The sequence below is a fragment of the Marmota flaviventris genome, chromosome 3, assembly GCF_047511675.1.
Source record: "Marmota flaviventris isolate mMarFla1 chromosome 3, mMarFla1.hap1, whole genome shotgun sequence".
NCBI classification, from domain to species: Eukaryota; Metazoa; Chordata; class Mammalia; order Rodentia; family Sciuridae; genus Marmota; species Marmota flaviventris.
The window spans coordinates 60,881,811-60,901,005 of NC_092500.1; the positions used below are offsets into that span (position 1 = coordinate 60,881,811).

General features: G+C 33.4%; 1 protein-coding gene, 1 non-coding gene and 2 pseudogenes across 2 annotated transcripts; 3 read left to right on the forward strand and 1 right to left on the reverse strand.

Moving 5' to 3' along the window:
* Positions 1 to 1,817: 1,817 nt before the first annotated feature.
* Positions 1,818 to 2,746, forward strand: LOC114086357 (olfactory receptor 6C3-like; annotated as a pseudogene).
* Positions 2,747 to 6,483: 3,737 nt separating this feature from the next.
* On the reverse strand, positions 6,484 to 7,256 carry LOC114086360 (ubiquitin carboxyl-terminal hydrolase isozyme L5-like; annotated as a pseudogene).
* Positions 7,257 to 15,797: 8,541 nt separating this feature from the next.
* Positions 15,798 to 15,907, forward strand: LOC114088750 (U6 spliceosomal RNA). Its single transcript, XR_003582052.1, has one exon. It is a non-coding gene; the product is annotated as a U6 spliceosomal RNA (small nuclear RNA).
* Positions 15,908 to 17,262: 1,355 nt separating this feature from the next.
* On the forward strand, positions 17,263 to 18,234 carry LOC114104111 (olfactory receptor 9K2-like). The gene has a single exon (XM_027950152.1). The coding sequence runs from the start codon at positions 17,293 to 17,295 to the stop codon at positions 18,232 to 18,234; it is 942 nt and encodes a 313-aa protein (XP_027805953.1). The 5' UTR covers positions 17,263 to 17,292.
* Positions 18,235 to 19,195: the final 961 nt, after the last annotated feature.

Consider the following 19,195-nt stretch of genomic DNA (forward strand, 5'->3'; position numbering starts at 1 on the left):
TTCTAACATATCCCTGTGTTATTATGAGGAAGATCTGACGAGGTTGCCAAGATTCAAGGAATGCAAATATGCTAACATTCCTAAAGACAGATCCAGAATTCCTCAAAGAAAAAAGCATGAGTTCAAATAACCATAGGAGAAGCAAATTCTAAATCAAACTTTTATACACCTGATACCATATGTTTTTTATATACTTACCTTTTTAACATCAATACAGGTACGTCTTATCAACATTTAAAAAAAAAATTTGTTGTCAATCAACTTTATTTTATTTATTTATATGTAGTGCTGAGAATTGAATTGAGTGCCTCACACATGCTAGGAAAGCACTCTACCACTGAGCCACAATCCTAGCCCTGGTCTTTTTCATTAATATTGATAAGACAGTTGAGGCTGGGGTTGTGAGTTCGATTCTTAGCACCACATATAAATAAATAAAATAAAGTTCCATTGACAACTAAAAATAAAATTTAAAAAAGAACAATGTCAATGATTCATTTATATCTTTTAGTGATAACCATCCTCAGCAATCTTTGTTTACTTAATGAATTCCAAACGTTATAAAAGACAGATAAAATAAGCCATCTCCACTTGTATAACATACATACATAGAAATAGTTCTTATTTTATATTGTTCAAATCAGCATTTGCCAGAAAATGTAAAATCATCAAGAAAGACCAGAAAGTTAGCTTGTTATTATTCAATTATTTAGTTTTTAATATTACGAGGTTTCTAAATCTGCAATTGTATGTGCAAACTGTATTTTGGAAAGTACAAATGAAATGGAATATGTATTATATTAAAGAATAACAAACTTACTTATTATTTATTACTGGAAATACATCAATTGGGTCCCAAGACAAGAACACAGCAATAGGCCTGTTTTTTATTTATTTATTTTTCCTTATGCTTCAATGTTATGCTGTGATAGAAATGGGTTCCTCTATCTGAAAGTGGGCATTCTCTATCTGAAAGAATATCTTCTTCCCAGTAAATTTTATTTTGATCATCTACTTGTTCATTTGATACAGCAATATTGAGAAAATAACTGAACCATGTATTTTATGAATGAAAATTTTTCTAGGCAATGATTTGTTTTGGGAAAAGAAGTTTCCCTTTCTTGTCCTTTTGGTCTTTTTACTAGAAAAGTAAATGAGGCAAAGAGGGTAATTATATTAGCCAAACCTTAAAATAGGAAATTTAGGAGAGAATATCAACATATTTTCCAAATACACATGTAGTTTCTAAAGTAGATGATTATTACAGTGACAGATTGTTAAACCTGTGAAAGTTGCCTAAAATACATGGCTTTAGTTTCCCAAAATATAACATCTGAAATAAGCCTAAATAAAATTTGAAGACTTTTGAAACTCTTCTTTCATTTGTGCTGTATTTTAGACTAGCTTTATAAGATTGAGGAAAGAAAAAAAAAAAAACATCAATTACAATACTTTCATGAGTTTTATAAATTAAACATTTTTGTAAATAATTATAAATTTAATTTTAAAGAAATACTGGAAGAAATAGCTTTTATTTAAATATTGTAACCATAAGCTTTTACCTATGGCCTGTAACAATATGTTTTCAATGAACAGAGATCAATATTTAACTTCTGCTAATACAAGTTATTTGGATGTGAGATACAATGGAAATGGGAGGGAGTTACTGGTGAACACAAGGTTTTATTTAACATAAAACTCATTTTTATGAATCTTTTTAAAGCATTATGCCCTATCTTCTATCTCATGCTAATATTTTTACATTATAAGGAATCATATATTTTTATGTTCTAAAAAGGAGAAAAAAAGGATTGACAATGAAAAACTACACTGTACCCACATAATTCATTCTACTAGGGCTAACAGGTGACCCAGAGTTCCAGGTTGTGATTTTTCTCTTTTTAATTATTACATATATATTGAATGTCACTGGAAATATGACAATCATCACTCTCACATTGGTGGACTCCCATCTACAGACTCCTATGTATTTCTTCCTCAGGAACTTCTCTGTATTAGAAATCACCTTTACAACTGTCTGTATCCCTAGATTCCTGGGCACAATTATTTCTAAGGAAAAAACAATTTCATATAATAATTGCACAGCTCAGTTGTTTTTCTCCGTCTTCTTGAGTATAACTGAATTTTACCTTCTAATGACCATGTCCTATGTAGCCATCTGCATTCTACCACCATCATGAACAAGAGAATCTGCATATTGCTTGTCTTTTGTGCTTCACTGGCAAGATTCTTAAACATCTTCCCACCAGTCATTCTTTTTTTCCAGTTAGATTACTGTGGCTCCAATGTCATTGATCACTTTGCTTATAACCATTTCCCCCTATTGCAATTATCCTGTTCAGACACATGGCTCCTAGAAGTGATTGAATTTTACTCTGCAATAGTGATTCTGCTTTTCACTTTGGCATTAATAATTCTATCCTACATTTTCATCACGAGGACACTATTGAAATTCCCGTCTGCCAGTCAGAGAACAAAGGCATTTTCTACATGCTCCTCTCACATGATTGTCATTTCCATCTCTTATGGAAGTTGCATATTTATTTATCTTAATCCCTTTGCAAAAGAAAGAACATCATTGACCAAAGAAATTGCTATTCTCCATACTTCTGTTGCTCCCATGATGAATTCATTTATAGACACTCTGAGGAATCAGCAAGTAAAGCAAGCCTTTAAGGACACCATCCAAAAAGTGATGATTCTCTCTGGTAAAAGAAAGTATTAGTAATTTTAGAAAAAGTAAATTTCTTACAATTGTTTTCTATTATATATAACCTCCCCAAACTTTCCTTCATTTATGGTTGTTAGGGTTTTTTTTTTTTTAATTTCCCCATGTCCTTGTAAAATTTCCCCCCATATGGTTCTTAATAAATTTGATAAAGCTAAATATTATTTCAGAATTTTCTTATATTTCAAAATATTTTTTTCAGATGTATTTGGGCAAAGGATAAAAACTGGATTAATGACTATAATTCTAAATATAAGTAGTTTGCATTGGAACAGATAAAGGGCATTTAGTTTGATGGAAAGTGGTCAAGATAAATGGGGACTTCAGAAATTTTCATTCTTACCTGGTAATAAAAACAAATTTTAATGCTAAAAGTAATTATGACAATAATGAGGAGAAGTAGTAAGAGGAAGAGAGCAGAAGATGAAATAAATTTTTTCAGTATTATTATATGGTAGACAAATTCTTTTTTTTAAATAATTCATACTTCTTTATTCACAAGGAGGAAAAAACAATTGATGTAACAATGCATTTGCAATCATCAATGAGGAAGCAGATGAACCATGTTAAACTATGGAAAATCCTATCATAGACTTTTATAAGAATTAATTCTAAGGAAAATATCCTTATGCCACAGTCTGGCTGGGCACAATTCAGGAGCCACTTGTCAAAAGAAACGAACTTTATTTTTAGAACACACACACCAAACCACAGAGCTCCTCAGGAAAAACCTTTAGAGCCCAACTGCCACCACCGGCTTCCCACAAGCCTCTCAACCTCCCCCACTCCTCCTGCTCTTGAGGCTGATTGGCTGGGTTGAGTGGGCAGAGCCAAAAAAAGCCCCCCAATGAGTAGCTCCGTGGTCTAAAAGGGAGGGGAAACAGCCCAATGAGCATCACAGCAGAGGAGCCAATCAGTTGGCAGCTAGAAGTTTGCTGGGGCCTCAGTGAGCCAATAATCAGCTGGCAGCTGGAAGTTTGCTGGGGCCCCTTCGGCTGTGGCTCTCAACATGCTTATACTTTTAACCTAGATTTATAAAGCTAGTTTAAAGATGTCTATGCAAGCTACTCTTGCTGAAGGTGTCTTTTTTTTTTTTTAATACATATCTTTTTTTTTTTTTTTTTTTGAGAGAGAGAGAGAGAGAATTTTTTATATTTATTTTTTAGTTTTCCGCGGACACAACATCTTTGTTTGTATGTGGTGCTGAGGATGGAACCTGGGCTGCACGCGTGCCAGGCAAGCGTGCTACTGCTTGAGCCACATTCCCAGCCCTGAAAGTGTCTTTCAATGACAGGTTTTAATTTTGATGAACCCTAATTCTAGATCTTTTATGGTTAATAGTTTTCATGACCTGAGAAACATTTGGCTGCTCCAAAGTCACAAAGATATTCACTGACATTTTCTGGAAAAGAAGTTTAATATTTTTTAGCTATTGCATTTATATCTGTGATTTAACTCAAATTTATTTTTGTAAGGTAGGAGCTCATAATCATTTTCTTCCAAGTGGATATTCAGCTCCACTATCCGGCCTCCATTTGTTGAAGATTCTCCTTCCCTGTTTGATTGCTTTGACACTTTTGTTAAAAATCAAGTGATTAGATTAAAAAACGAATGTTTTTAGGTCCTGACTTCTATTCCACTGATTTATCTCATTACTGCTACTACTTTCTATAATAATCCTGCCATTGTTTTACAAAATTTAAACATCAATAAAAGAAAATACAAAAATTAAACTTAATTGAATGAATGAGATGAAAATGAGCCTAAGAACATCCTTAGGAAATGATTTTTTAAGATTGTTTCACAGTTTTAAAACTCTCCATAATTATTACCAATCAAGAGCAAAATATATTTATCCACAAATAAATTAAAAAGTACATATTTTTAGTACCTTCAACTGAAATTTTAGATGAAAACTATTTTATCAAATTTTCTACTCAATTTTACAAGTCTCCCCACATTAGTTATATCATTTAATAATATCTCAATTAGTAAGCTTTAAAAAAATCATAAAAACATCATGTGTTGAAGCTGGATTATAAGTACACAATCTCCCTAATAAAATAAATGATGTTAAATTTATTTTACAATAAACAATAAAATGTTAAAAAGTCACAAATCAATTTTAAAAAGTGTACTTGGTAAAGAAAATAGTATATTATTTCCTTTACAAAAAAAATCTTTATAAAATTTCCTTTAGCATTTATCTTGGAAAAAAATTATAAGCTTGAAAACAGTTCAGTAGTATTTCATAAAATAAAATCCAAAATAACCCCCTTCCCCCCAAAAAAAAATCCTTTGTGAGCAAATTGTACATTATGTGGCTCTTAGAAACTGATCTATACTAATTTTGTTCATATTGGTGTAGAAGGACTCTCTATAATCACTACCATCATTTCTTAAAACACACAAGCCTCAAATTTTCCATAAAAACACACCCGAACAGCTTGAAAAGTTTGCCAAATTGAGAGTAACACCAAAACTCTTTAAGCATTACAATTTGTTCTTAACTTAAAATTTTGTTTTGAGGCATATTATTCAGATCTTCCTACAATAATTCTATAATATGTTTTAAAAAATAACCCAAACACTAAGAAAATAAAAGGAGACACAGAGACAAGATTCAGAGACAGGAAAAGAAGTGGCAAAATGGCAGAGAGGCCAAACTGTCACAGCTTTATTTATATCAACAGGTTACTTTAGGTCATTGGCAACATTAGTACATACTTTTCATTGTGTCATTAGGCAGGTTATACAGTTAGCAACATTATGCAGTTTATTTCTCAGTTACATATTAAGTTGTAATGTGCAATGTTAGAAGTTTTGTGTAGCTCTCAAGAAAATCCATTGTATAAAGTTACTGTTATGAGGACAGGTTTAGGCTCAGTAAAACATTGTGGTTGTCTAACAAGAGAGTTCCTTTATTCCCAGGAGCTGTGTGCCTGAGATCAAGGGCAAGGCTGATAAGACTCTAGTGGCATTGCCAGGGCATCTAGACATAGCACATGTATTAATTATCTTGTGCAAGGCTTTCTAAGGGTGGGAAACAGAGCCAGTTGCCCAGCAGGAGTTTGTTCACCAGAAGAATACTTCCCTGTATATTCCCATGATCAGATTCCCTACAAAATACTTGAAGAAAGTTTGCTAAAATAAAATTACAATGCATAACCATATTTTTTTCTACTGAAAGCAATGGAAATTACTAGAAACTGCAGTCATGCTCTTTTCAAATGACCTCCATTAAAATCAAATAAGTGGTATAAGAGAAAAAAATTCAGTTTTAAGAGCCTCAAAACATATACAAAAGATGGAAATATTGATTTTTTTTATTAATGATAAGAATTGAAGATCTGACATTTAAAAATCAAAAGTATTTTTGCTAAAAAAAAGATGAGTTAGAACAATTACAGGTAAAAAATATCATTTGTGCATTTTTTACTTTCATTAGTGTAGTTCCATATTCAGAATACCAACAACAGTTCTCAGCTCCAATGGCTAAAAGAATGGAATCTGGGCAAGCACTCTCAATAACACTTATATTTAATACTCACTGTATACATATGATTCAAGTAAGAAAAACGTTTATTAATCATGCATTAAAGACAAGGCAGACTGGTACTATTGCCAAACATGCACTGAGTCAAATAGGATGTTGCTCAAAGTTCCTCATACTTTGTGTTTCCGTGAAAATAAGTGTAAAAGCAGAAATTTGTGCACATCCCAAAGTATTCTCTTCATTTGCTTTCCTGAGCTTTCTCTGCATTCTATTTTTCTTTTGCCTTTTCTATAAGAGGTTTTAACTGCTGGTGTTCTGCTAAAGTCTTGTACAATTCCGTTATGCAAGGCAGATAATTATTCTTTCTTCTGCTTTTTCAATCTTATATCTTTTTAAATTTTGTACTGGGGCTGGGGATGTGGCTCAAGCGGTAGCGCGCTTGCCTGGCATGCGTGCGGCCCGGGTTCGATCCTCAGCACCACATACAAACAAAGATGTTGTGTCCGCTGAAAACTAAAAAAAATAAATATTAAAATTCTCTCTCTCTCTCTCAAAAAAAAAAAATTGTACTTCTTCAATAATCATCTGATTTTTGTCAACTTCTGATTGAATAGCATTTAACATATCACTATCCTGATCTGTTCCATAGGTTCCTCTGCAAGTTGTCTTTGTAACTCTGCTACCTTCTGCTGATGCATCATTTTTCTGTCAGACACATGACCATTAAGTTAAATACAATTTCATCTTCACTGTACTTTTGTGTTCTTTTTTCTCTGACTGGCGGTATTGCGATGATCCGATCATCTTGATTGTATGCAACTAAATCAATTGGTTCTTCTCTTAGTCCATCCAATTCATACAGTCTTCCATTAACAGGAACATAACTAAAAAATGAAAAGCATCTTCTTCTTTGGCTGATGTCTTTGCATCAAATTCAAACGTTTACTGTCTGAAAAAACTGTGATGTATCTGTCGAATCACATCCGAATTGCTGAAGGCCAAATCCTTCATAACTGCATCAAAACTTTGTGAAAATTCTTTAAACTCTGATAATGTCTCTCCTAAATGGACATGTTGATGGGTACGGTTCAATACACACTTACAATGGCTTGAGTTTCACATGCATTTTTAATTACTGGCTTTGCGAAATATATTGTGTCTAGTCTGAACTCCTTAACACAGTGCATCCTGGTTTTTCTGGCTGCCACTTGAGGAGAAAAATTAAGCCATGAATTGGTTTTAATTTTTCAAAATTCTCAGGTTCTAAACTCCGTATTTCTTCTACTTGGGCCCCTTGGCAACCGAATCCTTGAATGAGCTCGGTAAAGACCCAAGAGAGACTTTCCATGAGGCACCACTCCTGGGGCTTGCAGGGCTCACTGGCCTTCTCCTCTGCCCCCAGAACCAGCTGCAGTGGGTCACAGATCTCAGCAAACCCGCAGCGGAACACTAATTCTTGAAACAGTTGCCATTACCTACGAATCTAGAGTGTAGTTTTTGATATAAATTTTTTCAATAAAACCTAGGGGCTCATTTAATTCTTTCAACAATTTTCTGAGGCATATATAATTAATATTTTTCATTACTCCAAGGTATTTTTCTTTAGGTATATTAAATAACTCCAAAATTATATACATATGAGAGAACATAAAATGTAAAACTTAACAAGAAAAATAAAATCAATTAGATTAAACCATGTTATAAGCAGGTACAAAATACCAGAATGAATCCCATCATTCTGTATAATTAATATGCAGTAATAAAAATATTGCACATGAAAAAAATGACTGGGATTATGATAAATGGGTGAGAGTTTAACAAATTTCTGGAGAACTGAAATTGAGAGTCTAGAAATGACTTTAGAGTTTATAATAGTAAGGGTAAGAAATGACATCTCTTGTGATAATATTCTACTTACTTCATTTTTGTACTAAGCAAATCATATGCATGATTTATTTTATAAATTCCCTTAGAAAATAAGTAGTGCTATTTGTAATTTATAGTGAATGAACAAAGTGAAGAGGATGTTGAGAATTCAATATTTCAGAGATTATACCTTGGAATTACGGGATAAGTCTACTTCTCTAATATCACAAACAGGATTCATAAATTTCCAATACTGACATTCACTTGGGATGTTGTATTAAAAGTTTCTGAGAAGTACCAGAATTATTAGAGAAATTTCCATTACTTCTATCATTATTATACAGGTTATCATTAATTATCTTATAACAGGTTTGGTGGATATTGTGAGCAAAAAGGCTGATTCTGCATGAAATGTTCTAAAATTTTTATGGGGAGAAATCGTCCAGTCAATGTTATCATTGATGATGATAGAAGGTTGGATTTTCACCTGTTTACCCTACCAGAGTTATGATCAATTCTGTAATAATTGCTAAATGTGAGCACGTTTTTGTGCTAAGTCTATGATAAATCTCTTCATTTGCTGTCCCTTTAGTTTTTATTATCATATTATATTTTGTGTTCTAAAATATCACATAATTTCTTTATTAAAATATTTTCCAGATATTATCTCACATTATTTAACATGCATGAATTGTACAGTTTTCCTGATTGCTTTGTGCATGGACTTACATCAGAAAGTAAACCCCAGTGTTTCCTGCATTTAAAATGAGAATCTGATATTTATTAAGATGAGGCTTAAAAATTTCCTAGAAACATGTCACTATCTTTCCAAGTGCTTAATAAAGTGTCATTATTAACATTATCTTAAACAACATAGCATACAACCATTTACATACAATTTGCTCAAAAATCATTCACTTGTATGAAGCCCAGTAGTGTTAATAGGACCACTGTCCTTGCATGGTACCAAATGTGGTTCCCTTAATCACAATTACAACATCTCAGCTTAGTCATTTATAAATTAGAGATTATAAAAAATGTATTTATTATATTTATATAATACTTTTATATTAACTTTTATTATATATAAATTTATTTTTATATGTATAATAATAAATTCAATTTAATTATGTGAATTACATTTCTTTTTATTTATTTATTTTTATTTATATATAACAGTTTAACACATTACAATTCTTATTACATATATAGACATCAATTTTTCATATCTCTGGTTGTATACATAGTATACTCATACAAGTACTACAGATAATAATGATCATCACATACCACCATCTTTAGTTACCCCATATCCCTTCCCTTCCCCTCCAAATACTCTGCCCTATCTAGAGTTTGTCTATTCCTCCCATGCTTCCTCTCCCTATCCCACTATAAATCAGCCTCCTTATATCAAAGAAAAAATTGGCATTTGGTTTTTGGGGATTGGCTAACTTCACTTAGCATTATCTTATCTAACTCCATCCATTGACCTGGAAATGACATTATTTTATTCTCTTTTATTGCCAAGTAATATTCCATTGTGTATATATGCCACATTTTTTTTATCCATTCATCTATGGAAGAGCATTTATGTTGGTTTCACAATTTATCTATTATGAATTGTGCTGCTATAAACATTGATGTATCTGTATCCCTGTAGTATGCTGTTTTTAAGCCATTTGAATATAGACCGAGGAGTGGGGTAGATGGGTTCAAGTGTGGCTCCATTCCCAATTTTCTAAGAAATCTCCATACTGCTTTCCATACTGGCTGCAGTCCCACCAGCAATGTATGCATGTGTCTTTTTCCCACATCCTCACCAACACTTATTGTGGTTTGTCTTCATAATAGCTGCCATTTTTACTGGAGTGAGATGAAATCTTAGTTTTGATTTGCATTTCTCTAATTGCTAGCTATGATGAGCATTTTTTCATATATTTGTTGACTGATTATATACCATCTTCTGAGAACTGTCTCTTCGGGTCCTTGGCCTATTTATTGTTTGGGTTATTTGTTGTTTTGCTGCTTAGCTTTCTGAGTTCTTTATATACTCTACTGATTAGTGCTCTATCTGATGTGTCAGGGGTAAATATTTGCTCCCAAGATGTAGGCTCTCTATTCACCTCACAGATTGTTTCTTTTGCTAAGAAGCTTTTTTAGTTTGAATCCACCACTCTTATTGATTCTTGATTTTAATTCTTATGCCAAAGGAGTTTATTAAGGAAGTTGGGGCCTAAACCCACATGATGGAGATTAGGGCCTACTTTTTCTTCTATTAGACTCAGGGTCTTTGGTTTTATTCCTAAGTCCTTGATACATTTTGAGATAATTTTTTGACATGGTGAGAGATCAGGGTTTAATTTCATTTTTTTTTTTTTGCATATGGATTTCCAATTTTCCCAGCTCCATTTTTTGAAGAGGCTATTTTTCTCCAAAGCATTTTTTGACACCTTTGTCTAATATAAGATAATTGTAATTTTGTGGGTTAGTCTCTGTGTCCTCTATTCTGTACTATTGGTCTACCAGTCTGTTTTGGAGCCAATACCATGCTGTTTTTGTTACTATTGCTCTATAGTATAGTTTAAAATCTGGTGTAGTGATGCTTCACTCTTTCTGCTAAGGATTGCTTTAGCTATATTGGGTCTTTTATTTTTTCAGATGAATTTCAAGACTGTTTTTTCTATTTCTATGAGAAATATCATTGAGATAATGATTGGAATTACATTAAATCTGTATAATGTTTTTGATGGTATGGTCATTTTGATAATACTAATTCTGCTTTTCCAAGAGCAAGTTAGATCTTTCCATCTTCTAAGGTCTTCTTTGACTTCTTTCTTTAGTGTTCTGTAATTTTCATTATATAAATTTTTCACCTCTTTCATTAAGTTGATTCCCAAGTTTTTTGTTTGTTTAGATTTTTTTTAGGCTACTGAGAATGGGGTACTTTTTCTCACTTCCCTTTCAGAGGATTTGTCACTGATATACAGAAATGCCTTTGATTTGTGGGTATTGATTTTATATCCTGCTGCTTTGCTGAATTCATTTACTAGTTTTAGAAGTTTTTTGGTGGAACTTTTAGATTCTTCTAGTGTTGGGGATGCAAATCAAGTCAAGATGGCACCTGGCCCTTTGCCAGGAGGAGTGGTTTGTGAAGTAATGCCAGCAAGTCATTAAGATGATGAGGATTCCTTAATGACTGACTGCTGTATCTAGAATATGTTAATTAAGTTAAGCTGTGTGTAATTAGTTGGGTATATGTACCTCTGCTGTCCTGCAGAGAAGTGGCTCCTGCTATCTGGGGTGCCTGCTATTTTGAGATCTCGCTCAGCTCCTGCTGAGTTCACTCGCAATAAAGTAGTTCCAGCTTCAACCTTCAAGTTGCTTGTCACCTCTCAGTTATTTAGCCCAGCCGGACTATGGCATTCTAGGTATAGAATCATGTCATCAGCAAATTTAGTGCCTTTTTTTTTCTATGTGTATCCATTTAATTTCTTTAGTCTGTCTAATTTCCCTGGCTGGTATTTCAAAAATATGTTACATACAAGTTGTAAAAGAGAGCATCTCTGTCTTATTCCAATTTTTAGAGGGAATGCTTTCAATTTTTCTACATTTAGAATGATGTTGTCCTGGGGAATTTCATTCCACTTATGATGTTGAGATACATTCCTGTTATCCCTAAATTTTCTAGGGTTTGAACATGATGGGGTACTGTATTTTGTCCAATGCTTTTTCTGCATCTATTGTGATGATCATATGATTCTTATCTTTAAGTCTATTGATGTGATAAATTACATTTATTGATTTCTGTGTGTTGAACCAACCTTGCTTCCCTGGAATGAATCCCACTTAATCATGGTGCACAATTTTTTTGATATGTCTTTGTATTCATTTTGCCAGGATTTTATTCAGAATTTTTGCATCTATGTGCATTAGAGATATTGGTCTGAAGTTTTGTTTCTTTGATGTGTCTTTGCCTAGTTTGGTAATCAGAGTGATATTGGCCTCATAGAATGAGTTTGGCAGTGCTGCCTCTTTTTCTATTTCCTGAAATAAATTGAAGAGTATTGGTATTAGTTCTTCTTTAAAGGTTTTCCAGAACTTGGCTGTGTATCCATCCGTCCTGGGCTTTTCTTGGTTGGTAGATTTTTGATGGCATCTTCTATTTCATTGCTTGAAATTTATCTGTTTAAATTGTGGATATCATTGTGTTTCAATTTGGGAAAATTATATGACTCTAGAAATTTGTCAATGCCTTTGATATTTTCTATTTTATTGAAGTACAAGTTTTCAAAATAATTTCTAATTATGTTCTGTATTTCTGTAGTTTCTGTTGTGATATTTACTTTTTCATCATGTATCTTAGTAATTTGAGTTTTCTCTCTCCTTCTCTAAGGATCTGTCAATTTATTTATTTTTGCAAAGAACCAACTTTTTGTTTTGTCAATTTTTTCAATTGTTTTTTTTTTCAATTTTGTTGGTCTCAGCTCTAATTTTAATTATTTCCTGTGTTCTACTGCCTTTGGTGTTGATTTGTTCTTCCTTTTATAGGGCTTTGAGATGTGATGTTAACTCATTTATTTTGACTTTTTCTTCTTTTAAGGAATGAACTCCATGCAATGAACTTTCCTCTTAGAACTGCTTTCATAGTGTCCCAGATATTTTGATATGTTGTATCTGTGTTCTCATTCACCTCTAATTTTTGTAATCTCCTCTTTGATGTCTTTTGCAACATATTGTTCATTCAATAGCATTTTATTTAGTCTCCAGGTGTTGGAATAGCTTCTGTTTCTTATTTTATAATTGATTTCTAATTTCATTCCATTATGATCTGATAGAATGCAGGGTAGTATCTCTACCTTTTTATATTAGCTAAGAGTTGCTCTACGGCGTAATATATGGTCTATTTTAGAGATGGATCCATGTGATGCTGAGCAGAAAATGTATTCTCTCACTGAAGAATGAAATATTCTATATATGTCAGGTAAGTCTAAATTATTATTTTTATTATTGAGTTCTATAGTTTCTTTGTTCAGCTTTTGTTTGGAAGATCTATCTACTGATGAAAGAGATGTGTTAAAGACACCCAAAATTATTATGTTGTTTTTAATTTGACTCTTGAACTTGAGAAAAGTTTGATGAATGTAGATGCTCCATTGTTTGGGGCATACATATTTACAATTAGACTTGTAATTGTTAAGTCTTGTTGGTATATGGTTCCCTTGAGCAATTTGTAGTGTCCTTCCTTATCCTTTTTGATTGACTTTAGTTTGAAGACTTTTTTATTTGATATGAGGATGGAAACCCCTGCTTACTTTCACAGTCCATGTGAGTGGTATGATTTTTCCCATTGCTTCACCTTCAGTCTGTGGATGTCTTTTCTTATGAGATGAGTCTCTTGGAGGCAGCATATTGTTGGGTCTTTTTTGGGGGGGCGGGTCAAATCTGCTAGTCTTGTCTTTTGATTGGTGAGTTTAGGCATTAATGTTCAGGTTTATTATTGAGACATGATTTGTATTCCCAGCCATTTTTGTTATTTAATATGACTTGGTTTCTTCTATGATTAGATTTTCCTTTAGTGTAATACCTACTTCTACTGATTTTCATTGTTCTTTATTTCCTCTTCATGAAATATTTTGCTGAGGATGTTCTGTAGTACAGACTTTCTAGTTGTAAGTTCTTTTAACTTTTGTTGATCAGGGAAGGTTTTTATTTAATCATCAAAGGTAAAGATTAGTTTTGCAGGATATAAGATTCTTGGTCAGCTTCCATTTTATTTCAGAGCTTGATATATGTTGTTCCATGATCTCCTGGCTTTGAGGGTCTGGTTGAAAAATCTGCTGAGATACAAATTGGTCTCCTCCTATGTGTGATCTAATTCCTCTCTCTTGCAGCTGTTAATATTCTATCCTTATTCTATATGCTAGGCATTTTCATTATAATGTGCCTTGGTGTAGATCTGTTGTAATTCTATACATTTTGTGCCCTGTAAGCCTCTTGTATTTGGTTTTCCAATTTGTTCTTCATGCTTGGGAAATTTTCTGATATTATCTCATTGAAGAGATTGTTTATTCCTTTGGTTTAAAACTCTGTGACTTGTCTATTCCAATAACTCTTAGATTTGGCCTTTTGATGCTGTCCCATAATTCTTGGATGTTCTGTTCATGGTTTCTTACTATCTTCACTATGTGATCCACTTTATTTTCCAGATTATATACTTTGTATTCATTATCTGATATTCTTTCTTTCACATGATCTAGTCTGTTGGTTATGCTTTCTATTGAGTTTTTTATTTGGTTTATTGTATCCTTCATTTCAAGAATTTCTGATTGTTTTTTTCCAGATTCTTTCTCTCTCTCTTAAAGTAATCTTTTGCTACCTGTATTTGCTATCTTATCTCTTTGTTGGAGTGATCAATTTTTGCTCATTTAAATCATTCTTTAATTCACAGATTATTTGAATTATGAACCTCTGAACTCCTTCTCTGACATTTCATCAAATTCACTGTCCATGGGTTCTGTTATTATAGTGTCCTGGTTTGTTTGGGACACTTTCCTCCCTTGTTTTTTCATGCTGTCTATGTGTCTTCCTTTCTTGCACTGTGGATCTGAGATATTACAGTTTCTTCTCTATATTCTTATAGTACCCATGCAGATTGTCTGTACCTCACCTTGATGTTGGGCTTCCAGACCCTGCTGGTGTCTCTCAATATATGTTACTGCATCTAAAATTGGTGGTGGCAATAGCAGAGGTAACTCGAGATAGTAGTTAAGGTGCCCCAAGATGGAAGCAATGTCTTACAGAGATAGGACTTAAAGGGTGGGCCTCACATTCTCTTTGGGTTCCCTGCTCTGAGATGCAGCTGCTTCTAGGCCCTTTCTGCTGTCAAAAGTTAGGAGTTACTGTGTGGGGAAGGTTATGGCAATTACTGCAGTGTCCCAAGTTGGAAGTGAGTTAGGCTTAGGCTCCCAGGTGTAGGGGGGAAACTCGGACCTACTCTGGACCTGGGTTCTGCACAAGTCAGTGTGGGTGGATGTGGGCTGGGTCTGGCCTCCCGCGGTAGTCTGCTGATCAGAAGAGGTGACCCTGTGCTGGAGACTGGTCTCAGGTGGGTATCTGTCCCCCAGTGGAGGGGATGGACCTGAGCCTATTGTGAGCCTGGGTCCCACTAGGGTGTGGGAAGATCTGGGCTGGGCCTGGGCTCCTGCAGTAGTCTGATGGTTGAAAGGGGACAATTCTGTGCCAGAGGCTGGGTTCCTGTGGGTCAATATTGTTCTCATTATACTGAAAATTTTTCAGAGAACTTGAAGAAATATTTTTTAATTAAAAATAATTTTCTAAAATAGCCTTGTGATTAACTTATGGGAATACTTATGAGGAAAAGATATACTTAGTTTAGTGAACTCATTAAAACTAATATGACATGATTTTAATCCAGGTCTCAGTCACACAGTATTTTCTAAGGAATTTTTACCCATAGATTCTGATCTCTTAGAAACATTTTTACTGGGGAATTTTTTTATGACTATATTGATTGCTATCATATCTTTCATTATATTTTTTGAATTATTTAGTATTTAAGTAAGGAAAAGCATGAATTAGCAAAACATAATCTGATTTTGAGTTTGTGATTTAAAAGGCATTTTCCATATTGTGAAATAAATGGGTCAATAAGAAATATTAAAGAGTGTCTGTTTGGGCAGCACATATACTAAAATTGGAATGATACAGAGAATGTTGTCATGGCCCCTGTGCTAGGATGACACACAAATCTATGAAGAATTCAATTAAAAATATTTCAAAAATTCAGGGAGAATAATGGGCTTTTAAATTTTATTCAAAAGTAGGTTGCCACAAAATTTAAATACTTTTTAAATAATACAGAATCTTTAAATCTATTTCTCTTTGTTTATCAAATACTTGCTGTGATAATAACCAGAAAGATTTTCTTTTCAATAAAATCCAGAGAGAATTCTCAAAGGGTGCATGCAACCAGAGATTGAAAAAAAAAAAAACTATTTATTTTCACTATTATTAGACTCTTTGTTTATATCTGAGGCTTCTGCAGTCCTCATGGACAATAGCCCAAGAGCCTGCACATAATTGACTTTATGATCATTCCTCTCTCAGTGGACTCCATCAGAGATGAGCAAAACCTCTATGATGAAATACTCTGTATAAAGGTTTTACGGAATAAAAATAACAAAAGCCATCAAAGACAACCTCTATTCTGGCAGAGAATCATGGAACCTGGATGACACAAGATTGCAAAGGTCATTAAATATCCATGGTTATTCCATTTTCCTCATTTTAAGATGCATAAGTATACCAGAATTTTAAAAAAAAATTAGATTTTTTACTTAAGTTTACCTGCCCTGACTACAGAGTGAGATCCCTTTAACTTAATAGAATCAGCCTTGTTAGAAATACATCTCTTGTGGTGGAAGAACTGAATTGTTTGCCAGTTTATTGACCCACTTCAAAAAGAGAGCCAAGAGATTTTTAAATTTTTAAATTAATCGAATACTAATGAAAATGAATACTTCATAAAGAGAAAATAAAATACATTTATTTAGGAAATTCATTCATTTATGTTTGAAAATGCTTTACATAAATTAGCTTTACTAACTTTAAAGTTTGTTTGATGCAACAAATTTTAACATGCTAATAAATCATGTTTTTTTTTATACTTCAAAGATTGCTGCATGAACAAGGAAACTAGGTAGATCAAAGTAGAACAAGGTAAAAATATTTTTTAAATTGTTTGTTACTAACATGTAATTATTCAAATACTGACATTGTTATAAAATAATGTCTACAGACAACATGGTATGATTATATATAATATTCCTATATTAGAATATATGTAATACTGCTATGTTAGATAGAGATAATTCTTTAGCTGTAAACTATGACCAAAATTAAGGAAGTACAAAAATAAAATTATTAAAATCTGCTTCTTCCTAAAATGCCTTATACATTTTGATTTAAATACAAAGACCAATGTGCTTGATAGAATTACAGTTTCAGCAGCCTAGGGATATCGAATGCAAACTCTTGCTTGTTGATATGAAAATGCTTTCATGTGCAGTATTTTACCTGTAAATATTCTATTTCTACACTTAAAATACTAGAATCAAAAAAAGAGTTTGTTTTGCCTTATGCCTCTCCTTAGGTTTCTGGCATGGTTGACCAGGGAAGAAACAACCACACAGAAGTTAGTGACTTCATTCTCGTAGGCTTTGAGGTCAGCCGAGAACTCCATCTTCTCCTCTTCCTGATATTTCTGTTTGTCTATGTCATGATCCTTCTAGGGAATATTGGGATGATGGCCATTATCATGACTGACCCCAGGCTGAACACACCAATGTATTTCTTCCTAGGCAACCTGTCTTTTGTTGATCTCTTCTATTCATCTGTTATTGCACCCAAGGCCATGAGCAACTTCTGGTCTGAAAGCAAGTCCATCTCCTTTGCAGGCTGTGTGGCCCAGGTCTTTCTGTTTGCACTATTCATTGTGACAGAGGGATTTCTCCTGGCAGCCATGGCTTATGATCGCTTCATTGCCATCTGCAACCCACTCCTCTATTCTGTTGAGATGTCAGCACGTCTTTGCACTCAGTTGGTGGCTGGCTCCTATTTTTTTGGCTGTGTAAGCTCAGTTCTTCAAACTAGCGCAACATTCAATTTATCCTTTTGTGCTTCTCGGGCCATTGACCACTTTTACTGTGATAGTCGCCCACTTCAGAGATTATCTTGTTCTGACCCCTTTGTCCACAAAATGGTATCTTTTACCTTATCCACCATCATTATTTTGCCAACCATCATAGTCATTATTGTTTCTTACATGTATATTGTGTCCACAGTTCTAAAGATTCGCTCCACTGAGGGCCGCAAGAAAGCCTTCTCCACTTGCAGTTCCCACCTGGGAGTCGTGAGTGTGCTGTATGGGGCTGTCTTCTTCATGTACCTCACCCCTGACAGGTTTCCTGAACTGAGCAAAGTGGCCTCCTTATGTTACTCCCTAGTCACACCTATGTTGAACCCTTTGATTTACTCCCTAAGAAACAAAGATGTCAAAGAGGCTCTTAAAAAACTTCTAGAAAAGAAAAATGGTATCCTATGATTATTATTTCTCTTCCAACAGTTGTATTGTGGCATTTATTTTATAACTCTTGTGACCACTAATGATATTGTTCTTAATATGAAAAAAGTACTGTTAGTACAATTTTCCAGGTGATGTTTCCTTGCCCAAGTTTCCTTTTTCCCCTTCTTAGACATCATTAATCCTGAAAGTCCCGGATATGAGAGATGTTCTGGAGATTAGGGAATTATTTTCATGATAAACCCTCGCATTGATCCCTAATTACATTTTATTTCACAGAATCAATGTGTATACCATATTGTTGAACAATGTTTTCATATTTTATTATACTGTTCAAACAAATCTTTAACTAGTATGTGTCTTTAGGTTTGTCCTTCCCTCATACCTACAATTATGGATAATTCACAGATGCCTATTTTTTTAAAAATACTATATTTTTCAACTATATAGCTAGTTCCATTAGGATATGTAGTGGTAATTAAATTTTCACCTTGATTAAATATTTTATATGTGTTTAACACAAAGGAAATAATAATAGTAATGATCCAACTATAAATAGCTTCACTATGTACATTAACTTGGAAAGTTTGATTTCTAGCATGCCAGGAATTTTGGATACTCTGAAGCACTTAGTTACTGGATCCTAATCCAAAAGCTGGAAGGGAAATAGAAACTGAAAATACTTTTGAGTACTCATTCCTTTAATTCAGATCTTTATAATTTTGTCTTGTGTTAATTATTGCCAAGGAACAATTAAAAGAGGAATGAAGGGAGTCATCAAAACAGAGTGTGGCCTCCATATTGTATATGCTGATCATTCCCACATTAATCTTTTTATTTACTCTGTAAGAAATAAAGACACTAAAAAAAGCTCTAAGAAACATCCTGGGGAAAATGTTTTTCCACTAGTACATATTAATTGTACAGAAGAGTAGGTTTCAGTGTGGCATATCTGTACATACATATAATATCATTTTATCAA

Bases quoted from the DNA above. Each gene is read 5' to 3' on its own strand.
- LOC114104111 (XM_027950152.1), top strand. From the start codon at position 17,293: ATGGTTGACCAGGGAAGAAACAACCACACAGAAGTTAGTGACTTCATT.